General features: G+C 29.8%; 5 protein-coding genes across 12 annotated transcripts; 4 read left to right on the top strand and 1 right to left on the bottom strand.

The window, feature by feature from the left end:
- On the top strand, positions 1–5,897 carry LOC108545468 (uncharacterized). 3 transcript variants are annotated; one of them, XM_017897098.1, is made up of 6 exons: positions 1–56; positions 3,344–3,572; positions 3,924–4,025; positions 4,503–4,694; positions 5,371–5,607; positions 5,682–5,897. In XM_017897098.1, exons 2-6 carry the CDS (start codon positions 3,345–3,347, stop codon positions 5,895–5,897), a joined length of 975 nt encoding a protein of 324 aa, XP_017752587.1. In that variant the 5' UTR covers positions 1–56; position 3,344. The 3 variants fall into 3 exon arrangements, with proteins under 3 accessions (XP_017752587.1, XP_017752589.1, XP_017752588.1); XM_017897100.1 differs by lacking the exon at positions 1–56 and adding an exon at positions 2,168–2,190; XM_017897099.1 differs by lacking the exon at positions 1–56 and adding an exon at positions 2,484–2,660.
- A 1,150-nt stretch (positions 5,898–7,047) lies between these two features.
- On the top strand, positions 7,048–13,645 carry LOC108545455 (luc7-like protein 3). Its single transcript, XM_017897079.1, has 9 exons — positions 7,048–7,225; positions 7,335–7,583; positions 7,700–7,906; positions 7,980–8,141; positions 8,227–8,408; positions 8,481–8,569; positions 8,630–9,305; positions 10,768–10,838; positions 13,544–13,645. The coding sequence occupies exons 1-7, from the start codon at positions 7,121–7,123 to the stop codon at positions 8,701–8,703; spliced, it is 1,068 nt and encodes a 355-aa protein (XP_017752568.1). The 5' UTR covers positions 7,048–7,120; the 3' UTR covers positions 8,704–9,305; positions 10,768–10,838; positions 13,544–13,645.
- Positions 11,438–14,925, bottom strand: LOC108545456 (solute carrier family 25 member 38). 3 transcript variants are annotated; one of them, XM_017897082.1, is made up of 8 exons: positions 14,852–14,918; positions 14,189–14,281; positions 12,781–12,899; positions 12,609–12,693; positions 12,359–12,538; positions 11,998–12,169; positions 11,644–11,903; positions 11,438–11,556 (listed from the first exon to the last, which is right to left on the bottom strand). In XM_017897082.1, the coding sequence occupies exons 2-8, from the start codon at positions 14,240–14,242 to the stop codon at positions 11,530–11,532; spliced, it is 897 nt and encodes a 298-aa protein (XP_017752571.1). In that variant the 5' UTR covers positions 14,243–14,281; positions 14,852–14,918; the 3' UTR covers positions 11,438–11,529. The 3 variants fall into 3 exon arrangements, with proteins under 3 accessions (XP_017752571.1, XP_017752570.1, XP_017752569.1); XM_017897081.1 differs by lacking the exon at positions 11,438–11,556 and having other exon boundaries at positions 11,565–11,903; positions 14,859–14,925; XM_017897080.1 differs by lacking the exon at positions 11,438–11,556 and having other exon boundaries at positions 11,565–11,903.
- A 626-nt stretch (positions 14,926–15,551) lies between these two features.
- RpS9 (ribosomal protein S9) lies at positions 15,552–17,272 on the top strand. 3 transcript variants are annotated; one of them, XR_001890084.1, is made up of 5 exons: positions 15,552–15,628; positions 15,915–16,153; positions 16,364–16,550; positions 16,800–16,993; positions 17,101–17,176. XR_001890084.1 is itself a non-coding variant. In XM_017897083.1 (4 exons), the coding sequence occupies exons 2-4, from the start codon at positions 15,931–15,933 to the stop codon at positions 17,270–17,272; spliced, it is 582 nt and encodes a 193-aa protein (XP_017752572.1). In that variant the 5' UTR covers positions 15,552–15,628; positions 15,915–15,930. The 3 variants fall into 3 exon arrangements, 1 of the variants encoding a protein (XP_017752572.1); XR_001890085.1 differs by having other exon boundaries at positions 16,800–16,986; positions 17,101–17,158; XM_017897083.1 differs by lacking the exon at positions 16,800–16,993 and having other exon boundaries at positions 17,101–17,272.
- A 1,376-nt stretch (positions 17,273–18,648) lies between these two features.
- On the top strand, positions 18,649–24,086 carry LOC108545462 (zinc transporter foi). 2 transcript variants are annotated; one of them, XM_017897088.1, is made up of 12 exons: positions 18,649–18,747; positions 18,871–19,156; positions 20,310–21,040; positions 21,780–21,844; positions 21,927–22,167; positions 22,255–22,424; positions 22,527–22,715; positions 22,807–22,936; positions 23,053–23,322; positions 23,406–23,582; positions 23,675–23,862; positions 23,940–24,086. In XM_017897088.1, exons 3-12 carry the CDS (start codon positions 20,320–20,322, stop codon positions 24,084–24,086), a joined length of 2,298 nt encoding a protein of 765 aa, XP_017752577.1. In that variant the 5' UTR covers positions 18,649–18,747; positions 18,871–19,156; positions 20,310–20,319. The 2 variants fall into 2 exon arrangements, with proteins under 2 accessions (XP_017752577.1, XP_017752578.1); XM_017897089.1 differs by lacking the exon at positions 18,871–19,156.
- The last annotated feature ends 1,161 nt before the right edge of the window (positions 24,087–25,247 follow it).

Here is a 25,247-nt window from a genome sequence, read left to right on the forward strand (position 1 = left end):
CGTGTGTTGTCAATCCGTTCGTCGTGCTGTTACTCCTCTACCTCCGTCGTTGACAGGTAAGTGGGGTAAAAAGTACGTTTCCGAAAAAAATAGGAAGGGGAAGAAGGAATAACGCGAGAAATGTGAGACCAGTGACGAATATCGAACAGTGCAAGTGATTCCATTGGAAATCCAATGATAGCTTATCTGCTTCTCATCTGTGTATCATTGGCGGTTCTTTCTTCTTAAACGTGTGAGCGATCATTCGAGTCTGAGTTGAAAGAAGGGAATGATTCGAATGAAATCAAATAATATCAACTATAAAATAAATGCGAATACCAATGTATATTTTGCGCTAGATAGATCTAGGGAAATACGAAAAATTTGCGAAATTATCGTTGTTATGCATGGCGGAGCAGAGATTATGGCACGTGCCTTAGAAACGGGAAAGGAAACCGGTTGTGCGAGGGCGATCAGGAACTGCAGTTAGGAATTTATGAAAGATTTTAGTAGTATTAGTAGATTGATGTTACTACATAAGTTTCGCGAGCTATTGCGTCTTACCTCTAATGTCTAGTGTTCTATTTGAAATGAAATCCTCGAGTTGCACGATATCGTTCTTCATGGCTTTATAGGATTTATATTTAGTTCCCTATTTATATTTTATAGTTATTAAATAATGTAATAAATAGTATAGTTAATAAATAATGTGATTAGATTTTATACAATTATTTCGTTCTTCACAGATCTTTCGCAAATCGGAACGTAGTTTGGATACTTGAAATTCTGAGGTATTTCATCGAATACGACTCGATATACGAGAATAGAGGCTAATATTTTGTAGACCACAGGCTTTGATCCATCGAAACAAAAGAAACAAAAAGAAGAAAAAATGTCGTCACAGATATAAAGCTTGCTCCAGATTTCCGTAAGAGCATATCGAAGTCCGACAACTGGCCGACCAGTTACGTGTGCCCTCCACTGATTATCTTATATCGCCGCGTTCCTCTTGTTTATAGTTGTCCGACAACTATCTCTTTTTTCATTATGTAATTGCTTTCTTTGATATGCTTCGAGAAACCCCTCTGGCACAGTTTCCAATCTCAACTATTTTTATGTTTGTTAAAAACCAAAAATATTTTTTGACAAACCACTGAAATTAACCCTAGTAATAAGTTCGATCGTATATATATTTCTTCGTATTAATCCATTCGCTATTTCACCAAGGTTCATCGAGTTAAGAAATTTTAATAAACCTTAAACCATAAATGAAAGTAAACGAATTTCAACCGATCTCTATACAAAACCATACGATTCATCTCTCTCCAACTATTTATCAGTTTCTCAAATTAGCGAACCACGAGAAAGTCCAGTTATTTATGACAAAAGTCCTCATTGAAAGAAACTCGCCATTTCCATAAATCCATTCTAGTAAAAAGGAAACTAAATTCGCACAATTATGTTTCGAGTAGTTTCTCAAAATTGCCGTAATTATTAAAAGACGTTAACCACGTTCTATCGTGTACCAGCACGTAGAGAAAGTTTCTACGATTTTTCTTGATCAATGATATCGGAGAAACTGAAATGGAAACAGAGCACGAAAAAAGTAGCTCCGCCGAGACGATCGAATTCTTAACGATCCCTCGCATTTGTACCGAGTCCTCCATCAGTGTCCTTTCTAGGTGGCGAACCTTGGACGATACTGTTTCGCGATATGCATGCTCTTACAGCATAACTGAATTTGCAACACTCGAGACAGATACGTTCTCATTTTTCTCGGGTAGTACCATTTTTACACGCAGACCCTCTCACTTTCACTCGGGCTACCGATCGAGCCAAGTTTGCGACTACCTCTCAACGATCGGCCGGTTTGCGAACTTACGCCTAGTAAAGACAAGATTCTCATTAAGAGCGACAACTACATTTTTCCGTATCTCGTCGTCGCCACTCATTGACCACTTTGTTTCTTTAAATGGACTGGTTAATCAAGTAAATCGCCGCAGGAATTACGCGATGACCCGAGAACCCATTTGAGAAACGGGTTGCGTAAAAGTCGCATTGAACGAGGAAAAAGCAGGTTACATTCGACCTTTGTAACGAGTTCAGGAAACCTTTCTCGTTTCCTTCGATTATGTCGACTTTTCAGTGAAAAAAAGAGATTTTCACCAGTCACCTGCGAGCTTCGATAATGGTGTACCTCGTCGACAAATGGTGTGAATACTTTCGCGTAAAGAACTTGATTTGCAAGGGATAGAGGAAGAGTAAAGAGAGTCTATCGCGATTTTATTTCTCATTCGTAATTTACCGATTACTATGATATAAGAATATAAGAATCGTTTCAGTTTTCTTTATTATTGTCGGCGTGTATTTGTATGTTTGTCAGGTGTTCGAGATTTCTCTTAACAGACGAGAAATTAGTATCACCGAGATGTCAAGAGGTTCGCTTTCATAAGTCGAGCCTTTCAAATTTATCGAAAGCACAGGATCTCTCGCGATACATCATCATCATCGTTACGAATGATGATTTCCAACGAATCGTGAAACCGCTATCCATGTTTTGCGTTCTTAGAAAGTAAGGTGCTTTCCACGACCATTATCGACAGAAGTGTAAACGCACGTGTTTCTGTCAAAGCAAACAATAGATTTGTCGCCAAAAATCCGACGAACTTAACAAGCGTTTGGTATGTTTAATAAATATCTGGAAACCAACGAGTCCCGTTTCTTATGAGCAAATATATCGATTAAGCTATTCCCTCACGTTTCTCTTTACCCCTGTTTCTCGCGAATATTCTAGGTCGTCGACACGAGTTCTTTCAGTACGTTCGCGGACACTCAGCTACCAGATGAAGTCGCTAATAGTTACCAGATATCGCTTCTCTCGATGATTTATACCCCTATCTTTCTCTCTTTCGACCATTTCTCATTTCTAAGTCGTATTGGTCGGTGAAATTGTAATGATGTGTTCAATTATTGTACACCGAAGAATTATCGCAGTTAAAGTCATCATCGATCAATTCGAATATCAAAAATTACGTAAAAGTATTCGATAATCGATCATACGTGACACGTTTACGATATGATAAATAAAATCGATTAACTTTAAGTAGCTCGTAATATTTCGACCAAGATGAACATCGTTTTACGTAAATTTAATGAAACATCGTTGCTTTTCACTTCGGCTCAACCACCGTGCTTTATAGGAGGCATCAAGAGCCAAGGTCGCTTTCCCTTGCACATGTTGTCAGCCTTAAATGGGATAAATTTTCTCCACGTACTACATATGAAAAAATACATCACACGCGTCATGCTAGAGAGTGAAAAATTGTGGATCAGTTGGCAAAGCTCTCTCGTTTTCCATTTATAGAATGTACTGGCTGTGCTTGACGGCATTAGCTGCGACTGCAGCAGCGCAGGGCCCGTATGATTTGGAACCGAGGGTGCCCTATCCCGGCAAATCGTCCAGTTTAGGACCACTCTACTCGTCTGGCCTTAGTCCTGGTCAAGGTTTCCGCGATAATAGTTACGAGGATAACATTGTAACACCTACTCCATCCCCAACGCCTGCCTACAGAAATCCTGGCAATCAACCACCTGTAAGCAAAGAGACTATAATTTATTCTTTCGATATACCACTTTCTTACGTCGATGATTCTTACCTTTTTTACCTAATTGTAAACTCGTATCTCGTATAATATATATCCTTTTAAATTGTTAGTTGCAATGAAAGCAGTTACGTCATACGGTATTACGTGTGTCGTTACATATTACGCAACAACTTACGTAAAAATAAGTTACTTTCAGTTGCTTTAACGTATCGACCCGAATGTATTTATTACCATGCGTAACCATGTAAAAAATACATGGACCTTCATGAATGGTTTGAAGAGTACAGAAAGGATATGGATACGAGGTATCATTTACCGTATACAAGTATCATTTTGTAGCTGTATCGCAAACCTTCGGCCCCGTCCCTCGATCAGGCAGCTCTCAGGGTGAATGGACCACCGCGTGGGGTTCTTCGTGGTGGACAACCACAAAATGTTCGGGTAATTATTCCTTCTTTTTTTTTATTTTCATGTCCAAGACAAGTCACAGGGTTGCTGTTTATAAAATTTTGGTAGTCGTAGTCGAAACAGTTGAAACTGTTACGCTTTGTATCTCACAACAAGTGAAAGTAGTATAAGAAATTCTTGCATCCATTGTTTGCAGTGGTACACAATAAGCTTACATAATAATCAGTCATTACGTCGAGAAGAAAGAAATGTTTTCACGAAGAAGTAAACCGTTTTGTTTATTTTTTGCGCGTGATTTCCAATAATTACGTGTCTCGTTGCTGCTCCACAACGGTTGTCGGAATTAAGTAATAATTTTGTAGCAACTCGTTGAACCGATTTTACCAGAAATCCTGTTACGTTGCTGAGAATACAATGGGAAGATGAAACATTTTATATAAACGGTCTTATACGTTACTTTGCTCGCATTGAGGTATAATGTTGTTAGTTGTTTCATTCTAAAAATTAAAGGACGCTGACGAATTGGAAGAGAAGGAAGAGCCCGACCGTTTGACCCTCCTTTTACCACAGAGTAAATTCGATTGTGTGAACAAGCAAACGGGTTATTATGCTGATGAGGATCTTAATTGCGAGGTCTTTCATTATTGTCAAGATAACGCGAAACACTCTTGGATTTGTCCCGAAGGATTTACATTCCATCAGGTAATTTTTAACTCTTGATCTATTATCTGTGCAACTTATTAGTCAGAAACCCTTAAAGCCACGAAGCAAATAGTTTTTGTAAATGAATTAATTTCCATTAAGTCAAAACATCGTTAGAAAAATAAATTATTACGTCCGAAATGTCATTAGCCTGTGTAACGAGTTAACACGTCATTTTCAGTTAACAGGTTTAATGGTTCAGTGAAGCTTAATAGCTAAATAATTTCATGTTTAACGCAAGGCTGCGAGATACTTTCCATACCTGTTCTGTCTTATAATTACACGAATCGTGACCTTTTTATACGTAATCGAATGTTGCTCGGTGAAAACGTTTGCAAATATAAAATTCGTCTGATCGTGCGAGTAGTCAGGTCTGAATATTACTGATAAGCAAATTTCACTTCTCGCATGCTTTGGCGGACGTTTTCACCTTGCCACTTCCGGTTTGGTGCAGCCAACAAGCAGGTGAGTAAGGCCAATCATAAATCGTACGATCAGTTGCCCGATACCGGTACGCCGTTACGCGTTTCCGGGGTAATCGACTTACGATCCTTTTCTTGGTAGCAAAGATGCAAATGTAAATGTACCATGAACTATCTATCACCTGAAACTCCTTTCTCTCGTCAAAACATCGAGTCCATAAATCTAGTCGGATAGTGAGACATCTATATTGCAGGTTCACCTGATTTGCATGCCGCCAAGTGGAGACATAAATTGCAAGAAGAGCTCTCAGTATCACTTCGTGAACGAGTACCTCTACAAACCATTGAACTTGGCTGAAGCTGAGAACAAACCTAACGTAACCTTGAGATACAGTGAAAGATATTTCCCCGCAGACATTCACCCGGACGAACGCGAGGTTGGTGACTATCAGATTACTCCTTCTGCGCCTATTCGCCGTCCTACTCCACCAGTAAGATTTCACTAAAATGGTAGTACTTTGAGACTTAAAGTAAAAGGAGATAAACGCGAGATACGTATGTATAGGTATATGCAAGTCCTCAGCCAGCTACATTGAATAGTATTCCACCATCGGCACGTCCACAATCAACAGGTCTTCCGCAATTTCGTTTACCGGTGAATCAAGTTTTTCGTAGCCCAGAGGAAGTGAATATTCCTCTTCAACATAGACGCCCGCAACCACAACACCAGCCTGTGAGAAGATTCCCTCAAGTACGACCTGATGACGAAGAGTACGAATAAATTTGATCAGCATTCGTTTGATAATTATCATTCATCGTCACACTCATCGTCACATTTCTGTCGTTAATTGTATTACAACGGTGTCATCATGCATCTTGCGTTGAGATTACAAAGAAGAGGAGAAAACATTTTGGAATAATTATTATATTTATTCGAATAAAATATAGTTATAGTTCTATAAATTAATTGTAGAATGTAAATTGTTTCGCGTATTTCGTATTTTTATTTTGTAAAAATTCGTCGATTTTGTATTATTAATATTAATATGATTTGAGTATATAATTAGTATGTTAAATTGATTTACAAAATTATATTTATTCTTATTTCAAGTATGGTAATATATATGAAACCAACATTAGTTTAACAGTGATAACTAATAAATTGTTATTACATTACTTTTAATGATGCTCCTAACTTTAAAAATATCGTTATAAATATTTTTAAAAAGCATGTTTAATAAGCAAAAAATAAGGAATTTCAGGTTGATCTTTTTAATTTAATGTGACTTACAAATTTAAATAAGACGCGCTTAGATATGTATACGCGGAGAAATAGTCAACTATCTGCTTAAACGAATTACTTATAATATGGAATATATAAAAAATTTAACCTGTGTATATATGTTAAGTATAATTAATTAATATGATTATTTTTAATTTTTGAAAAGAATATGATAACAAAATTGATATATATACACATTTCTTACTAAAAAGAAACATTGACGATTTATTTTATATCACGTAGTAACGAAGATTGTAAGAACGGCATATTGCTATTCAGGTTGTGTTCTAGTGTATAGTGTTTTTTTTAAATTTTCCAAGGTATTTACAATAAATAAAAAATAGACAGATGAAAGAAATACAAAACAAGTTAGGATTTGTTTAATATACACTGTTTAATGAATTGAAGAAATATAAATTTTGAGTTTCTCTTGTTCGCTTTCACATACTTTCTATGAATTTCGCCATATTGTTTGCTACACTACCGCCTTCTGAAGTAAAAAAGTTCAGGGTTAGAATCAAGGTATTATCACTTCGTTTGAGTCATTTAATACCTCTGTGTATTTTTCTTATTTTGGAATAAATTTATGTAGTTTCATTATTTATTACACCCTTTACGTAAAGCACGAACAAGCTATACAGGTTTCATAGTGTCTACCTAAAAATCATTGCTGTATTTTCGTATACCATTAATAAACGACATTCAATCAAGAATTTTGGAATATGGCTGCTGCTGCTGCTGCTGCTCTACTCGATGAGCTCATGGGAAGAAACAGAAATGTCCTTCCCAATGAAAAACCCAAAGAACTTAATTGGGAAGATCCTGAGGCAAGTTCCTGAAAATACTAATATTCCGACAACAGTCATTAAGAAATTCGAATTTTCAAATATTGATATTTCAACGTAATTTTCAATGCATTCCTATTTTTCATTACAGTTTTGTAAATTGTATTTGGTTAAATTTTGTCCTCATGATTTATTCGTTAATACAAGAGCTGATTTGGGCGCATGTTCTCGAGTACACGATGACGAAGCTAGAGAATTGTTTGAAAAAGCTCCGTACTCGTATCGAAAACAACAATATGAAGATGAATTTATTAGATTTTGTCAAAGCATGTTGAACGAGGTTGAAAGAAAAATAATAAAAGGAAAACAACGATTGGCCCTTATTGGAAGGACAGAAGCGGTAAATAAATTTTAAACAATACTTTATGCATTTATTTTATTATTAGTTATAATATTTTATTATATACGTTAGTATAAAACAAATCATGGAGAATCTATAAATTGTTATGTATTTAGCCTACTTTAACACCAGCGCAAACTCAAAGAAATGAAGAGCAAATTGCACTTTTAACTGAGAAAATTAATAAACTAGTAGAAGAAGCAGAGCAAAGCGGTATACAAGGCAACGTAGAACAGGCTCAGGGCTTAATGAGACTATGTGATCAATTAAAAGAAGAACGAGAAACATTAAGGAAATCTAATGATAATAGCCATTATAATCAAGTAAATATTGTGATACTTGATATAAAATATTATATAAAAGCATAGCAAAACCTGAGATGTAATTTCTTTTTAGACTGCTGAACTAGCTGCTGCACAAGAAAAACAAATGGAAGTATGTGATGTCTGTGGTGCATTTCTTATTGTTGGAGATGCTCAACAACGAATTGATGATCACTTAATGGGAAAGCAACATGTTGGCTATGCTAGGTTAAAAAGTGCTCTGCAAGAAATTATGGTAATTCATCATATGATATAAAAAATATTTTGTAAATATTCTTCATTAATTTAGAGTTATAGTTATCACAAAACTAACTTTATAGAGTAAACGTGAAAAAGCTAGAGACGAGAAAGAACAGAGAAGAGAAGAAGATAGGAAACAAAGAGCACGTGCTAATGAAGAACTTGATAGGCGAAGAAGAGATGATAGGGATAGGGATAGAGAAAGAGATAAACGTCGCAGACGCGATGATGATAAAGGCAGACATGATTCAGGCAGTCACAGGTAAATTATTCAAATGTTTAGATTAATTATTAATCAAACATATGATAATTTCATAATATTAATTACGTTCAGAAATTCGGGACACAGAAGTAGAAGCAGATCAAGAGATAAACATGATAGACATCGAGATGATGATCACCGACGTCATGCTCGAGATAAAGGTAAATATAAAATACACCATTGCAAAATTTAGTTTATTAACATGTATATGTGACTTTTAGGAGGTCGTGATCATCGAAGCTCGAGTCATCACAACCGACGTCGCCATCGATCTAGAAGTCGAAGTCACAAGTAACTACTCTTGATTGGTTAGTGAGTGAGAAGTAAGCCAGGTATGCACTAAACAATATACCATATTCGTCTCAATTACTGTACAGGTTCTTTACCAGGTGAGTTTCATTAGATGCACATAATATATACATGATAATTATCTGTAATTTTGAAGAATGGCATAGTCACAGCGAGCCAGTATCTGGTCCTGCCTATTAATCGGAGAAACACTCGTACTAAATTTCATATGGACCTGTTTGTACAGCGTTTAATTTTCAAAGTGACGAGCTTGCTCTATGTAACATATTACTGAAAAACGGTGCATCGAGGTAATGTCGAGCAAGGAGTAGTAAAGTTGTTCCCATACGAAAGGTATTTTTATCATGTAGTATTATAGATATTGTCTACAGAGCAAGATAGGAGAAGGTATACCTATGCTTGCTTTGATCGGTATAATGTCTTCATAGGGTAAATCAATTATATAATTTCAACGACTGCATAGCTTTTTTGTCGAAAAGAAATTAGTGGTTTAGTGGAGGAAACAGTGCCTACTTCCGTAGACCTGCCACAACAGTGCCCTGTGTGACTGTGACTATACAATCCTAGCTTCTACTACGCATTTCTGAGGTATTTATATCGGAATGATAATACCAAACATGTCCTTTTATTAGGAAAGTTAGATATTTTCAAAATGGTGATCTTTATTTTGGAGCGATATTTGAGTGCTTAAAGTTATGATAACAAACTCCTGCTCTTACTTTCCTTATTCCCTGATTGCAATTTATTGGAGCATATTCAATTTAAAATCGAACATTTATCAATTAGTCAGGGAAATTCTCTTATAAGCCCAAAGGAATAATTTTAATAATTGAGTCTGAGATAAAAAGCCATAGTTTTTAAGATAATATATCATATGTATAGTCCAGAAACGTAAGATACACATATATAACAGCCATGTGGCTATTATTAATTAATCAGTAAATAATTCGGGATTATAACTTGGCATATAGTTGCATCGTCGTCTTTTGAACTTTATTTGTAAAAGTTCGAGAAACATGTATCATATATGATGCATATTGTTCTCTTTGCATGCATTTTTTCTCCATTACTTTTAGTTGTGAGAGATAGGACATGGCAAAGCTCAGTCAAATTTTTCTATCGAAAAGTCGTAATTCTTATAGTATTATGGTACAGCGATTTGAAGGTTGATGACAGGTCACGTGGAATGTGTCTTATGGTGCTCCGAGGACATCCCCTTTAATCATATCTTATCTTATTCTTTTACCGGGCCCTTCATTTCGGCTTATAGAAAACTCATACTTTATGCGCGTACTACATTTGTGTAACTCATATTGACTTGTAATATTATTCATACATTTAATAGTCTATTTCCTGAACCAACTAGATTTAAAAGAAAGAAAAATATAAAGTACCAAAGTAACAGCCGTAAATAAACGATCGTCTTGAATTGTTACATTGGGATGAGAGAAGTTTAGTTTTGGATGATTAGATAATTAATTTCTTACGAGTAAAATTTCTTATCTTTATCATGGTAGGTTTTCATTCCACTTTTATTTTATTCTTATGTTATCATAATATTTTGAAAATGTTTATGAAAAATTACTACTAATGTATAATGTATAAATAGATTTACTAAAACATTGTTTTGGCATAGTCAGAAGTCAAAGGGAGAAAATTTGTATATTAACAAGTATTTTTTCAACAGATAAATAACATTTATTCTATAACTTCTGCATTAATAATTAATATAATATAATGATAACATTATTTTTCATTTAAAAATTGACATTAATTATTTTTATTTTAACCTTGTGTAATTTAAAAAATTATTCTGTTTATTTCCAATGTCACAAACAAAGATGATCAATTTTTAATTATGTTATCTGCTTTCTCGCATATGTAGCCGACAGAAGTATGATATTTTTTTTTTAAATATGTTACATATTAGGACAAGGTTAACAAATAATATACAAACATGTTATCCTGCTGTTTGGTAACGACGAAATTAATATCAGAAAAAAGGAATAATAGGATCGTAATTTTTAAAAGTTGTATTGTCTATTTTCAGACAGAAGACATGCCATGGGAATGTAACCAATACAACAGGCTCACTTGCACACTGCTTAATATAATATTAAGGTAAAGATTTTGCATAATCTAAAAATTCCAATCATGAATTTTATACACTTGCGTTTGAGTTCACTTTTGCTGCATCGCGTTTTTTGAAGTTGATTGCAAAAAATCAAAACTTGAAAAATTGGATGGATATATAATTATTGTTGTCAATATTATGTTATAACATCAGAAAAAGAATTAAAAACAGATTTATTAATAACTTATTCATATTTGATGCAACTGTTACTTTAGGCTACGTATAAAAAAGATATCAAGGTAAATTGTCTATAATTTGCATTGTAATATTCATAAGATTGTTAATTAAAATTAATAAAACAGTACTGCAATGAAAGTATCAGGTTATTTTGAAAAGCATGCAAACATTAAAATAGTCAAAATTATAAACAAAATAACAGATACTGTACAATCTCTAACATTAAATTATAAAATTTATTAAATAAGTATAATCATAAATAATACATTATTGAGCGATAGGATATTCTATCTGAATACTGTACATAGTAGTAATATTTGCTATAATACAATTATCCGCTATAATCAAATTATCTTTGTACAAAATTAAAATACTGTACATCAAATGTAAATATTTGTATTGGCTGAATAACTTTGATTCCATTGTGCGTAAATTATTTAATTTCTTTAAAATTTTATGTGAATGAACACCAAAAAGTTATATTATTGAATAGAAATAATTTTATTTAAGCCCCATAAATTTTGTAACCTGAAAATAATATATTATTTAATCCGTGTGATTTGTTTTAGAATTGTCTTAATAATAAAAAATTGGAAGATTTAAAAATTTTGCTACCTCTTCGTATACGGTCCAAGCCATTGCAGTCATTAATGTCCTCCTCAACATTCGAGGAACAATGCCTTTAAAGTATCCTAACACACCATATTTCTTGTAAACCCTAAAAACTGCAACACGGACGTCTCTAAATTCATTAGGATATAATTGCATTTTTGTCTTGATTACATCGGCAGGTTGTGTTACAATAGAAGCAAATATTCCTGCTAATATTCCGCAACTAAAATGAATTGGAGCAGATAGTTTGGTGCAAACTATATCTAAAAAGAAAAAGAGAAAATATACATATATATTAAAAAGACAATCGTATTGCAAGTAAAGTAATATTCTTTTTTTATCCTGATAAAAATTTACCTGTTTCTGTGACAATATTTTTTAACTGAGTATAAAATGTGAGATAAAGTCCACTATAAGGAGCATCTCTTAATAGCGTTGGTACTAATCCGCTCGAAAGACCTCTTACTCCTTCCTGCTTGTAAATTAATTTCAATGCTTCTCCTACACTGTTATATTTATAAATTTCACTCTGTGAACACAAAGTCAATATTAAATTTAATAATTTCATGCAACTTATATTAAGTAGAATATTCTAGACTACTAGTATCAATGTTTTTATATCTAATCACCTATTTTTACTTTCTGTACATTTGCCTTTCTATGATGTAACATATATAGCATAAAAAAATGTAAATGTATTTATAATAATTACACGTACTTCAAAACGTGTTTTTACTACTGTTATTGGAATTAATAAAGCTCCAGACATAGACCTTGCAGTAATGCCTAATAACAGAGCTTCTGTAGGTGTGAGTGGATCTTTTAGATGCAATGTGTGCTTTAACCAGTGTAATGATGAAAAATACAATCCAACACCAGGTACTACTCTAGTAATTGACTAAAAAATTTATTGTAAATCAATATTTCTTATTGAGCTTTTTAAATTTAATAATTGCAAAAATTCTTACCGGAGTCATACCCCTCCAGAGTCCAAGCACATTTTCATTTTTAATTATATGAATTACTGTATTTAAAGTTCCACTTTTTGGAGTACTAACCATACACATTACAAAACAGCAAATTAGAAAGCAATTTTATATAAAATAATTAAAAAGGAATAATATGTTATTTTATACTTACTCGAGATGAAGATTTACTTTACTTTGAAGTCTGGTTTTAACAAGATCTAATGGTTGAAATAAAATAGTTGAAAATGTTCCAGATAGTGATCCCGCGACGAAAGACTTCAAAATAGGATACTAAAAAAATATATAAAAATGTCTTAATTTCGAAAATGCATTTAAATAAATCACATATTTCTAATTAAACATTTGAAGTACTGTACAAATGTATCTCTATTCATTTAATTTAAAATGATAATGTTTGTGAAAGATACCATACAATGAAATATGTAGATATTAATACATCAGTTATTGTCATTGTAATAAATATATGCCATATTATCTTGCACGAGTTTGCTCACGTGAATTATAAATTTCCTTTAAAAAGTCAATATAATTGTTATCTGTAAATGCAGTTCCTTGGGTCATCATTAACAGATATTACAAGATTTATTTTCTGATTTTTTCTTTTTTTTTTCTCTTACTATTTTCAAATTATTTATATTAATCGTGAATTATATCGAAAAATATGTACAGCAATAAACTATAACTATTTTTTATGAAAGAAATTTATTATATTTAATGTACATCATTTTTAATACAAATATTATATTTCTAAATAATCATTATTGATGTATCTTGTACTTTTATATTTTACTAAATATTAAAATTTTATTTCTATGTTTTTAAAATATTACTAAAATCATAAATACATTTAATTCTATAACAGTTCAATTCTTATGATAGTCGTAGAATAGATAATTTTTTATTTTCTTTTTCAGCTTATACTTGTATATTTGGGACATCAAACTCGCAAACTCATAATGCAAATGAACACAATGAGATACTAAATGGTGGATACTGCTCCACATAAATCATCTTCCATCCAGTACACCTCTTTTTCTAATTAGAGGTATTTTTTATTAAAATATATTAGTATTCTTTCTTTATTCATTTTATAATATAATCTTTATTAAAAAATTTTTATTTAATATACTTAAATGCTAATCATTCCAACATTTTTATATTTCTTACATAATATTAAGTATAAAAAATTATAATTAATTTTATTAAAAGAGAACTGTTGATACAAAAAAAATGTTAAATAAAATTTTTTAAATACAGCAGTAGCATCAAGTATAACAATATTTACCCTTATCAGTGTGTTTTTGATATCTTTATAATTACATTTGGGAAAAATTTTATTATATAAAAAATTTAGAAACAAAAAAAAAATGACAAAATTGGGGTACTTACGGTTCCAAAAGCTTCCATAATAAAATTTATTGGGAGCTTAAAAATGAGTAAATTTGAGATTGCAATAATAAATTTTCACAATAGCATAAAACTGAAGGGAAGTGTTTTCTTAATGCTTCCTTTAATGTTACCAAGATACTGAGTATGTTGAAAACGTGACTGTTACTTACATCTTCTTTTATCATCATCTCACCATGTTCTGGGTCAATAGAATAACCCTGCATATCAAAACATACCACAGCAAAAAATCCAAGAATATCAAACTGAAACGTGAATTAAACGTGACTTAATATAAAACGTGACTTAATATAAAACGTGACTTAATATGAAACGTGAATAACAATATTACATGATATTGAAAGGTATAGAAATTACAAAGTACGTTTGTTATATACATTAATTTTAGCAATATACTATTAAATTTGTTTATTTTTTATACAGCAAAATATAATTGATTATTTTATGCAGGTCAGAAATTATTTCTAAAAAATATTTTGAAAAGGTATTTTATGAATATATCCACTACAATAATTTTGTATTATTTATATAATTAACAATTGTATAATAATTAAAATGAACATTTATTTTAAATAATTGAACTTTTGTATACTAAAATAATGTGTGATAATAAAAATAACATATGTCTAGTTGATTAAAAAATATCTAAGTATTAAAGTTGCAACTTCTATTAGGTTAGAATTCAGAAATATACCCACAAACGACTAATATTTTATCATACTAAATTATATATTTAATTTTATTTTCTACAATAATATATTATGTATTCATCATGATTATATATTTTAAATAAATTATATCATAATTATACGTACTACGTACGTAATAGAAACACGTTAACAGATGAGTTATTGCTAATAATAAACAATGTTAAGTTCTATCAAATTATCAGAAGACTGATAAAATTTATTCTTATCTAAAACGTATGTAATTTTGTTTTCGATACTGTTAATATTGTACCATATTCAGAATTGTATGCAATTAATGACGTATTGTTTATTTTAAATTTGCGTTTTATGGTAAGAAGATAGTAAAAACAATTTATTGACAAATATTTTGCGACATGCATTTTTAAGGTTTACAAAATATAGTTTTTGATAGCTATTATATTAATTTTAATTGATGTGAATTATACACAAATTAATTTGATCACCTGATCATATCAGATTTATGATAAAAAGAAAGTGATAAAAAATAATAAAAAATATTAATCAATTTTTAGTTTCTTTCTACTAGTTTTAAATTCAAAGATATATTATTTTTCTTAAATTGAACTAAAAATGTTTTCTCTTATACATATGATCGAATTAACGATGTAAATAATTTTTCTAATCTATAGATATACTTATATATATAAGTTATAAATATTCTTACTTAATTTATATCACATTTTAATATTACTTAAACTATTATTATACATTAATATCTTTATGGAATCAAGTGTGTTTTGAAAAGCCCGCTACTTAAAATAAACCAGATTTCCTGTTTAAGCGCTGTATTCGCTTCGGAATTATAGCTTCGCAATGCCAACTCGGCCATTTCTACTTCTGTTACTGCTCGTAGAGGTTGTTCTTCGTACACATTTGAATAAGGTATGATATTTATTTCGAAATTATTTAAAATTCTATTTATTTTAATTGTAGTATAAATTTCTAAAATGTACTAATATATACTTTGCTTTGGATCTGTGTTAAATAAACCTAAATTTTTATATAAATTAATCACGTTCGTCAATATTCTTCAAACACGTGGTACGGAAAAGTTATGCTTATCTTATATAGTAATATAATGTTATAATAAATTTCTTTGTTTAAAAATTGCATATATACATGTACATATTTATAAAACGAAATAAAATTTTTATTAAATGTATATTAGGTAACGATTATACAACATGGTAAATGGAAGAATACCTTCGGTTTTCTCAAAAACCTACGTTACTCCCAGAAGACCGTATGAAAAGGCTCGTTTAGACCAAGAATTACGAATTATTGGTGAATATGGTCTTCGTAATAAACGTGAAGTGTGGCGAGTCAAATATACGTTAGCTAATATTCGAAAAGCCGCTCGTGAACTTCTTACTTTAGAAGAAAAGGATCCTAAACGTTTGTTTGAAGGTATGGAATAAATTGTTTTAAAAATGTTTTATGTAATAGTGGTTTTTCTTGAAAAGCTTTTTCATAAAAATAATTACAATGATGATAATATATATTTCTGACACCTCTTGTCTGATTATTTTGATGAAATTATTTCTACTGATAAAATCACATAATTAACATTACTTTTGTGTACTTCAATTATTGTTTATTAAAGTATATCTTTATTAGGAAATGCTCTTTTACGTCGTTTGGTAAGAATTGGAGTACTAGATGAAAGCCGTATGAAGCTTGATTATGTTCTTGGTTTGAAGATTGAAGACTTTTTAGAAAGACGACTTCAAACTCAAGTATTTAAATTAGGACTTGCCAAATCTATTCATCATGCTCGTGTGCTTATTCGCCAACGTCACATTAGGTAAATTTCATAAAATACATAATTTTATGTGCCTTAAAAATTGGGCAAGAAATATCTGATTATATACAGATTATTTCTAATCTTTAAGGCAATATTAAACTCCTGATTAATCACCAGATAAGGAATAATACTTATCTGGTTTCAAATCTGGTGACATAATTTTTAATGACTATGAAATAGATATTATTACTTTTGTTATTTTTTAATTAATTGTAAAATATAAAAGTAATAGTCTTTTGACTACTGCAGGTATTCGAACAATTTCCCTGATTGATTGTCCATTGAAAATAATAGAAAATATGTGACTTAAATATTGGCTGAATAATTGTGGTGCAGAATTGCATACTAATATTTTCTTTCAAGCAGGCCACTTAAGTGTTAGAAAACTGGCACTTAACGTCTGTCATACATTAAGGAATACATAGTCGTGTTAAAAGTAATTGGTATACAATTTACATATTAAGTAGCATCATAAATTGATATCTTAACGTGCTAAAAATATATAATACTGAAAAGTAGGAATATGAAACAAGATACACTTTGGTTACAGAGTGCGCAAACAAGTGGTAAACATTCCATCTTTCATTGTGAGATTGGATTCACAGAAGCATATTGATTTCTCATTGAAATCTCCATTTGGTGGTGGCAGAGCTGGCCGTGTAAAGAGGAAGAACTTACGTAAAGGAAGTGGAGGAGCTGCTCCCGAGGAAGAAGAAGATTAAATTATTCTTTTTATAATGCTTTTATGTAATAAAAGTATATCTTAAATGTTTAATCATTTTTGAAATTTTGATTTATGCATACCATCATTCTTCAATTAATATTTTTATTTTCCCTTAAATAGTATATTATGAAATTAGGTCATATTTAATATTTTTCCTGTTACTTATTTATATAGACACAAAATATTTGCTAATTATAATCATTAATTTAAATATTTTGAAATAGATCATAACAGTGATTTTATATTTTTTGTAACATGTATGTCATATTTAATAGACAATCTATATAAAAAGTATGTACATTGGATTATAGTCATTGTTGCGTTATTTAAAAAATGGAAAATAAAAATAACATTAAAAGTTAATTGATCACGCACTGATGATGATCGTCGGAATAGAAAGAAAATCCTCGATAATAAAAATTAACCAATTATTCATTTTCTCTTAATAATTTATAACTATAATTTTATTAGCTGTATTGTCAAGCTTAGATTTTAGGAAGCTTTTTTATGTAGGTTTAAGTTTCTTTTTGATCAATGAATTATTACCTGTTACATGTAATGTTTAAATTGTAAAGTATTTACTGTGTTTTAGTAAATTTGTAACCCCTTGAGATTAAGTTATAAATCACGTATTTGAATTGCAGGTATTACTCCATTGATTACTTTTTCGTATAATTTTTATTAACCTAACAGTTAACTAAACTTATTAATAGAATGTACGTAAAATTAAAGAATTAAATAATATTAACTTAATTTAAAAAATTGCTTTATAATTATAACTAATTTTTTTAGTAATATAATTAATTTAAATATTTATATATTATTAAAATTTGTAACCACGAAATAAGGAATTTCTTAAATTTAAGTAATAAATATGTATAAAATTTATTGTATAACATTATTGTACAACAAAATTCACTTTATTGAAAAATATAAAACACATAATGTATTGTATTATAAAGTATGTATATTAATAAATATATTTTTAATCAATGTTGTAGTCAATAGTATATGTGTAAAGATAAAGAATATTGTATTACAATTATGTACCATTGCTTTCAAATTTATGGTCAAGTTCAAAATAAAAAGTTTTCACTATAATTGGTTTGAACATAGCATAGGATGGTAACAGTGTTGGCAACATAACTTGTTGAAATTTGAAACTCAACGAGTAACGATAGTGCTGCCTTTAATAATGATTGCATAACGTTGAAAGATTTTTTAAGGCTTGTCGGTTCTGTCGAAAGTCGAAGTCTAGCAATCAGCTATGTTCAGAGTATACTTGTTGCACGCGGCGGAGTTGGTGTTCGGCGGTGGGGTGAGAAGGGAAGAAAGGGGGCAGACGAGAGTAGCAAAGGACTTTTGTTACGTGAACGTGGACTTCGCGAGCTTTCCGCAAGCTGGTGAGCGCGTCTCGATCAATTAGCATATGCCACTTCCTAGCGGGAATTTTGTTTCACTGATTGAATAAAGGTAATTACATGACAGTGTGTTATTATAGTATTATCCGGCGGCTGTTCATTGAATATCGTATACTAACAAAAAACAACCGAGTTCCGAGCCAAAACTTGACACGTCTTTTTTTTTATATTAAAGCGAGAGGCCGCCTTTCTAACCTAAATTCTAAATTCTGTCATGGATCCGTATTGCGGGGTAGGGTGAGGAGGGTGATAACCACGAATCTCCTTCTCTTTTTGACAGCTAAAAATACGGTTTTTGAAGAAACGACCGCAACATCGAACACCTCGACTATTTCGGATATGATACAGCATACATGCATCCTGAATCGTTTACGTAGCTTTGTCTCATAAAATGCGCGCTTTTTTATTTCTCACCGCATCATGCATTTCTGTGCGAGCTGTAATTAGTTATATTTGCATTGGTTGGTTAAAATTTCCATATCGAGTAGAAGCTATCTAATTGTTGTTATACATTTGCGATCCTTTTGCTTTGCACTTAAATGGTATTGTTTAATTCGTGATGCATTTAATGTATGACTTAAATATGCGGTTACTCATATGTACATTTTTAATTTTTTTTTCATTTTAAGTTGTAATTAAATGAAATTTTATTATATGTAATCAAAATTAATTATACATTTGTAGCTTTCATAAACGATAAAAAGTAAGTGTATAACAATAATTAAATAAAATAGTAAAATTTTAATTAATATGATTATTTATAATAAATATGCAAATTATATTAAGAAAATGATCAAAGTTTAATTTTAGTTTTTGTTATGGTCACTGTTATAAAAATACATTCATTCTTCAAAATAGAATTAATCACTACTTAAGTTTGAATCAATTGCTATTATTGTAGATCACACTCATTTTATGTCAATCTTATCTCTGTCATTGATATCTATATTGAATAATACGTTGATCAAAATTTAATCACCTGTATTTATTATAAATAGGAATAATAATATTTAACAAATATTCTTTTAAAGTTTTAATACAAAAAAAGATTGAAAGTATTTTTTATATATTTTTTAAATTGGTGTTGTAAAATTGACAAATTACATTTTCATTGTAACAAATATATCATTTTTAAAAACAGTAATTATTTTTATTTTTTTCTGAGATATCAATATTGTAAAAAATAATTAGTTTTAATGTTATTTATAATGTCATTCGTTTTACATAATAAAAATTATAAGATAATACTTGAATATTCAACTAAATTATATTTTGAATTTATGAATATAATTGATAATTTACTATTTATATTAACAGTATAAGTAAGCATATAATAATTCAATGACAGTGTTAGCTATAATTGGATTCATTATCGCTGGAATTGTTGTATAGATAACTACTTCCCATTTGATATAATTTTCTATTACCAATTCTTTGATCCAATGATTTTTTAAGAAGATCATACTGTTGTATAATAAATAGTTTGAACATACTTTAATATTATTTATTACATAATAAATTAAGATATGATAAAAGTTTGTAAATATTAAGTTTTACATATATAAGTAAAAAATTAACTATATTTAAGTCAAAAATTTTTATTTCATTTTACAGGATATACAACATGTCACATCATTTTGTCACAGTTTGTGTAGTTTGTGTTTTATGTGCTGCACATACACCTTGTTCAGCACATACTGAATTCTCAACAGCAGGACAAACAATTCATAATTCTGTTAATTCTGAAAAGCTGCTAGGACCTAATGAACAATTACAACCATCTTTGTTACTAATGAAATCCAAAGAAACACAACAGAAGGATGTGAAAAAATTAAATTTAAATAACTTAGGCGCTTATAATAATGGTGCTGTTAAGTTTTCTAATGTAATAAATAACAATAGTGGAAACAAAATTACTTTGCTGGTGCCAATTGCCACAAATGACATCCATATTAAAGAAAAAAATCCAGAAACTATAAAAATTAACAAAAACGTTCAAAATAATCATATATCAGTGATAAAGGAAGATTCTATAACTTTGAAAGATATAGAAATATTAGAAAGATTAGGACAAATTGAAATTGCACACAATTGTGAATTGAATGCAGTACACTTTGATAAAGATCAAAATCCTCTTAACAGGGTCAGAACAAAAAGAAATGTAGATATTTTAGATGAAAAATATTTCATGAAAAAGATTTTTGAAGCTTATGGAGATGGAACAAGCATAACAATGGAAGGTTTTGAAAAGTTGTTAAAAAAATTAGGTTTATTTAGATTATTAAAAGATACGTCAAATTTAGAAAATCATAATATTGTTACTAGTCAGAATGAAAATCCATTGGGTAAGTTTTTAAATTTATTTATTTAATCATTATTCAAAGTTAATTTAATAGTAAAAAAATATAAGTATATATTTAAAACCAAAACTTATTCCAAGATCATTTTAACTATCCTCTTATGTAGCTGATGTCAGTATATCACTCTTAATTACCAATTACCAACCTATCAATCATAATAAGGAATAAAGCTACATCTACTTTAACATATATATAAATTGATAATATTTTATCTTGTTTCAATATGAGAATCATCTTGATCATAATAATTTAGCTTAATATAAGAGTTCAAACTTCTTTCCAATTGACTCTTAGAGTTATTTATTAATTTCATTGAGTTGTTATTTATAACTGTGTTAAAATATATTCATGGTATTTTATGAAATGAATATTATTTAATATATATTTAAGAAAAATTAAGATTTGTTTTACAATTATGAATGAATAAGCAAAATTTGATACTATTCTTGTTGATTACATGAGCCTATCAGTGATTAAATAATCATATCATGTATAATATTCTGTATGTAGATAACTGACATTTTTCTGTTATCAGTGTCTTATATTACTATATGATATTATCTTCTTACTAAATTATACTGTTTAGCCATTTTCTCTTAATATAATTTATTTAATGTATGAGTTATTTGTGTTTTTATATTAAGTAAAAGTAATGCAAATTGTTTTGTTCATATCTTTCTATTTATATAGTATATAAATTCATATACGGATCCTTTTATTATAGACAAGACAAAGAATTTGCAAAATAATGGCCTACCAGAGCATGAAAATGGGGTTCAAAGGGAAAGGGTAGGCTTTATCATGAAGAAATTAAATAAATAAATTTTTTATTTATATAAATAAATATTTTTCAAATATTTTACTATTTCAGTGCTTAAATAGTAAAGAATTGTTAAGTACTGTTGCAAGAGATATGCCATACAATGCGATCACTAATAATAGTTCTACATTACCAAATTGGCTTTTTGAACGCGTGTGTCCAGCTCTTGTTTACCAACTAGCAGGTGAATCAAGCTCAGAGAGAAATGGATGTATTCGTGTACCAGAGAATTATAAACCATTAACAGTTAATAAATATCTTGGAGAAGATGTAACTCGTAATATGGTTCAAGGTATACAATCAACATAATGTCAATAATATTATAGTTCATTTTAATTAAAACATTGTACAATTCTAAGTATATGACTTACCTATTTAGTGTGGGCCTATTCAACAATCAGTATTCTAATAATCAGTCTTGGTGGTTTACTTGGTGTAGCTGTTATACCTTTCATGGGTAAAGTTTATTATCATCAATTATTACAGTTCTTAGTTGCACTTGCTGTAGGAACATTATGTGGTGATGCTCTCATTCATCTTTTACCACATGTAAGATATTACATTAACGATATTAACATGAAGGAAGCAGATTATATTATATAATATATAATTATACATGTTTATATAAAAAAGAAATTATTTTTTTCTTAGGCAATGATGTCACACCATAGCCACGAACATACTCATCATGACCATGCTGAATTAGATTATAAAGAACAACACAACATGAATATGTGGAAAGGGCTAGTTGCAATGATGGGTCTTGCTTTGTTTTTTTTTACGGAGAAAGCTCTAACGATGTTAGCAGAATGGAGAAAACTTCGGCAACGTCGTAATAAGGCAACTATTACATTTAAGGCAAAAACGAATTTTCACGATACGTTTATAGGATACATATACCTTTCAATGAACGAAAATTTTGTAATTTTAGCTTTCGTCACGTGTTCGAGTAATGAGAGAAACTGATGGACCAAATAGTAATGTTGTTGGAGAGAAACTTTGCAAACATAAATATTCATCGTATCCATATTGTTATGGTGAAATTAGCACAGATGTTCAAGGTATAATGCTTTGATTTATTTGTAAATTATACATTTTTTAATGTTTTTAATTTTATGTTTTGAGCAATGTTAAAAGGTATAATTAATCTATCATAAAAAGGATATCTATTATCCAGATAATCATCATAATCATCAACATAATAATCATGAAAGGCCTCCTGTGATTGAGGAAGGAAAACCATTAACATCAAACTGCAATTCAGTTTCGAAAATTATGACGAATGATGTAGAGAAGAAACCAAGCGAGGATTGGAGATTAGATGATTCAATTGTAAATACTAAGAAAAATGCAGATGCAGCAGATATACCATTAAATGAATCAGAAAGTTATACTGTTATTATACGTGAACATGAAACGGAACATCATGGTCATACTCATTCGCATGGTATTATTTAATTGCTCAATGCAATGTATTATTTTAAACATTAATATATTTTATGAATAATGTAATTTAATAAATTTATTTAGGTCATGTTCATTCTGCACCTGAATCTATGTCAAGTGTTGCTTGGATGATAGTAATGGGTGATGGATTGCATAACTTTACGGATGGTATGGCTATAGGTGCTGCTTTTTCAGCAAATATAGCAGGTGGTTTTTCTACAGCAACAGCTGTATTTTGTCACGAATTACCTCATGAAATAGGTATATTAAGTAAACATAATTTGTAATACATACATCATTTTATCTTGTAAAGTGCTTTGAATTTTTAATTGAATTTTGTTTCTTTCCTACAGGTGACTTTGCAGTTTTATTAAAAGCTGGTATGAGCGCTAAACAGGCTGTCTTTTATAATCTGTTATCTTCCATACTTTGTTTGTTTGGTATGATATTTGGTGTATTATTAGGGAGTACTCCTGCTATAAGTAGTTGGATGTTTGCAGCTGCTGCAGGAATGTTTATATATATAGCATTAGTAGATATGGTGAGTAGTATATAGTATATGTAATTTTTATTCAATTAATTAATCGTAATTATAATTGACAGTTAAATATTCATTAGATTCCAGAATTATCTTCAAGTCACTCTGCAGAACGTAGCTCTCAATGGCAATGTATTTTGCAAGCATTAGGGCTATCATGTGGCCTTGGAATAATGTTAATTATAGCACTCTATGAACACGATTTTAAAAATATATTCAGTGATTAAATTTACAAAGACTGACAACTTTTTTGAACGATGGTAAGCTTGCAGTGCTTCCTATAGATCTATATTTATAGTCAACAGTTTAGTCAATAAAACTGTGACTGTGCACTCTTACCGAAACAATATTTACTGTTACTATAATATAAAAAATTTACTTTTTCTTCTCACATTTAGCATAAGGTTTTTTATCAGTAACAACATAGTGTGTTATTAAAAACTTAAGAAGGTACTATACTGGAATAAATGCTAAATGTTCTACAATGTTAAGAGTATTCCGTGCACAAGAACAAATGAGTTAAACAACTTGAAGAAAGTTAGATAATTCAAATGCAACGACAATATTTGAAGTATACTTATTAAAAAATTATATTTGAGATATTGCGTTCTTTGAAAATAATAAAGACAGTCAGAATTCAAGCTAAAAATTGAATATTTTGCAATTTACTTGATAGATTATTATAAAGATAGATAATTATAGTGAATTTTTACTTGATAGTTTTTTATATCTTATTATTAAAATCACATCAATTTGTGAAAATGCCATGCAATTGTTCTAAGTTTATTAATCATAAATGATGCTTGATTTATAAGAAATATTCTTGTAAAAGTAAATACTACTGAAATTAATATAAACAAAATTGCGTACAAAAACTGAGCAGCTATTATTATATTGACATTTATTTTAATTAAATTTAACTGTTTTTATATACAATGTTGCTGTTTTACTTTTATATGTAAACTAAATATACATCAAAATGGATACATATTAACAGTTAAAAAAATTATGCATTAAATAATAACAATCTGTATTATTTCTTTAATTATCAGATGCTTGGCATTTACATAATATGTATGTGTTTAGAGCTATCAATGTATCAATGCCCAAGTTTAATTGTGATATATTTAATGATTGCATTCTTTATTTTGATACAGTAATTTAGATAAATATCTTTTAATTGAATCAGTGTTATACGTAATTCTATCATAAATGTATTATTGAAGTTAACAAAGTGCTCTATATGCTTTACAATAATTTTAAGCTGGAATAGATGTATGTTAGTTGAATTATAAAATCAAAAACAAAAAAACAGTGGTATCAAGTCAATATCAAATTATAGAAAATTAGACACCTATTGATCATATATACATTTTAATAAGTTTACA

This window comes from Eufriesea mexicana, unplaced genomic scaffold (assembly GCF_001483705.2).
Source record: "Eufriesea mexicana isolate 0111107269 unplaced genomic scaffold, ASM148370v2 scaffold422, whole genome shotgun sequence".
In the NCBI taxonomy this organism is placed as follows: Eukaryota; Metazoa; Arthropoda; class Insecta; order Hymenoptera; family Apidae; genus Eufriesea; species Eufriesea mexicana.

Bases quoted from the DNA above. Each gene is read 5' to 3' on its own strand.
- LOC108545468 (XM_017897098.1), top strand. From the start codon at position 3,345: ATGTACTGGCTGTGCTTGACGGCATTAGCTGCGACTGCAGCAGCGCAG. The intron at 3,573-3,923 runs GTAAGCAAAGAG...ATCATTTTGTAG, and splicing joins ATCCTGGCAATCAACCACCT to CTGTATCGCAAACCTTCGGC. The intron at 4,026-4,502 runs GTAATTATTCCT...TAAAAATTAAAG, and splicing joins GACAACCACAAAATGTTCGG to GACGCTGACGAATTGGAAGA.
- LOC108545455 (XM_017897079.1), top strand. From the start codon at position 7,121: ATGGCTGCTGCTGCTGCTGCTGCTCTACTCGATGAGCTCATGGGAAGA. The intron at 8,409-8,480 runs GTAAATTATTCA...AATTACGTTCAG, and splicing joins CATGATTCAGGCAGTCACAG to AAATTCGGGACACAGAAGTA. The intron at 8,570-8,629 runs GTAAATATAAAA...TGTGACTTTTAG, and splicing joins ACGTCATGCTCGAGATAAAG to GAGGTCGTGATCATCGAAGC.
- LOC108545456 (XM_017897081.1), bottom strand. From the start codon at position 14,242: ATGCAGGGTTATTCTATTGACCCAGAACATGGTGAGATGATGATAAAA. The intron at 12,694-12,780 runs GTAAGTATAAAA...GTGTATGGTTAG, and splicing joins AAAGTAAATCTTCATCTCGA to TACTCCAAAAAGTGGAACTT. The intron at 12,170-12,358 runs GTACGTGTAATT...TTGTGTTCACAG, and splicing joins TAGTAAAAACACGTTTTGAA to AGTGAAATTTATAAATATAA.
- RpS9 (XM_017897083.1), top strand. From the start codon at position 15,931: ATGGTAAATGGAAGAATACCTTCGGTTTTCTCAAAAACCTACGTTACT. The intron at 16,154-16,363 runs GTATGGAATAAA...TATCTTTATTAG, and splicing joins TCCTAAACGTTTGTTTGAAG to GAAATGCTCTTTTACGTCGT. The intron at 16,551-17,100 runs GTAAATTTCATA...CTTTGGTTACAG, and splicing joins ATTCGCCAACGTCACATTAG to AGTGCGCAAACAAGTGGTAA.
- LOC108545462 (XM_017897088.1), top strand. From the start codon at position 20,320: ATGTCACATCATTTTGTCACAGTTTGTGTAGTTTGTGTTTTATGTGCT. The intron at 22,937-23,052 runs GTATAATGCTTT...TCTATTATCCAG, and splicing joins AATTAGCACAGATGTTCAAG to ATAATCATCATAATCATCAA. The intron at 23,323-23,405 runs GTATTATTTAAT...AAATTTATTTAG, and splicing joins TGGTCATACTCATTCGCATG to GTCATGTTCATTCTGCACCT.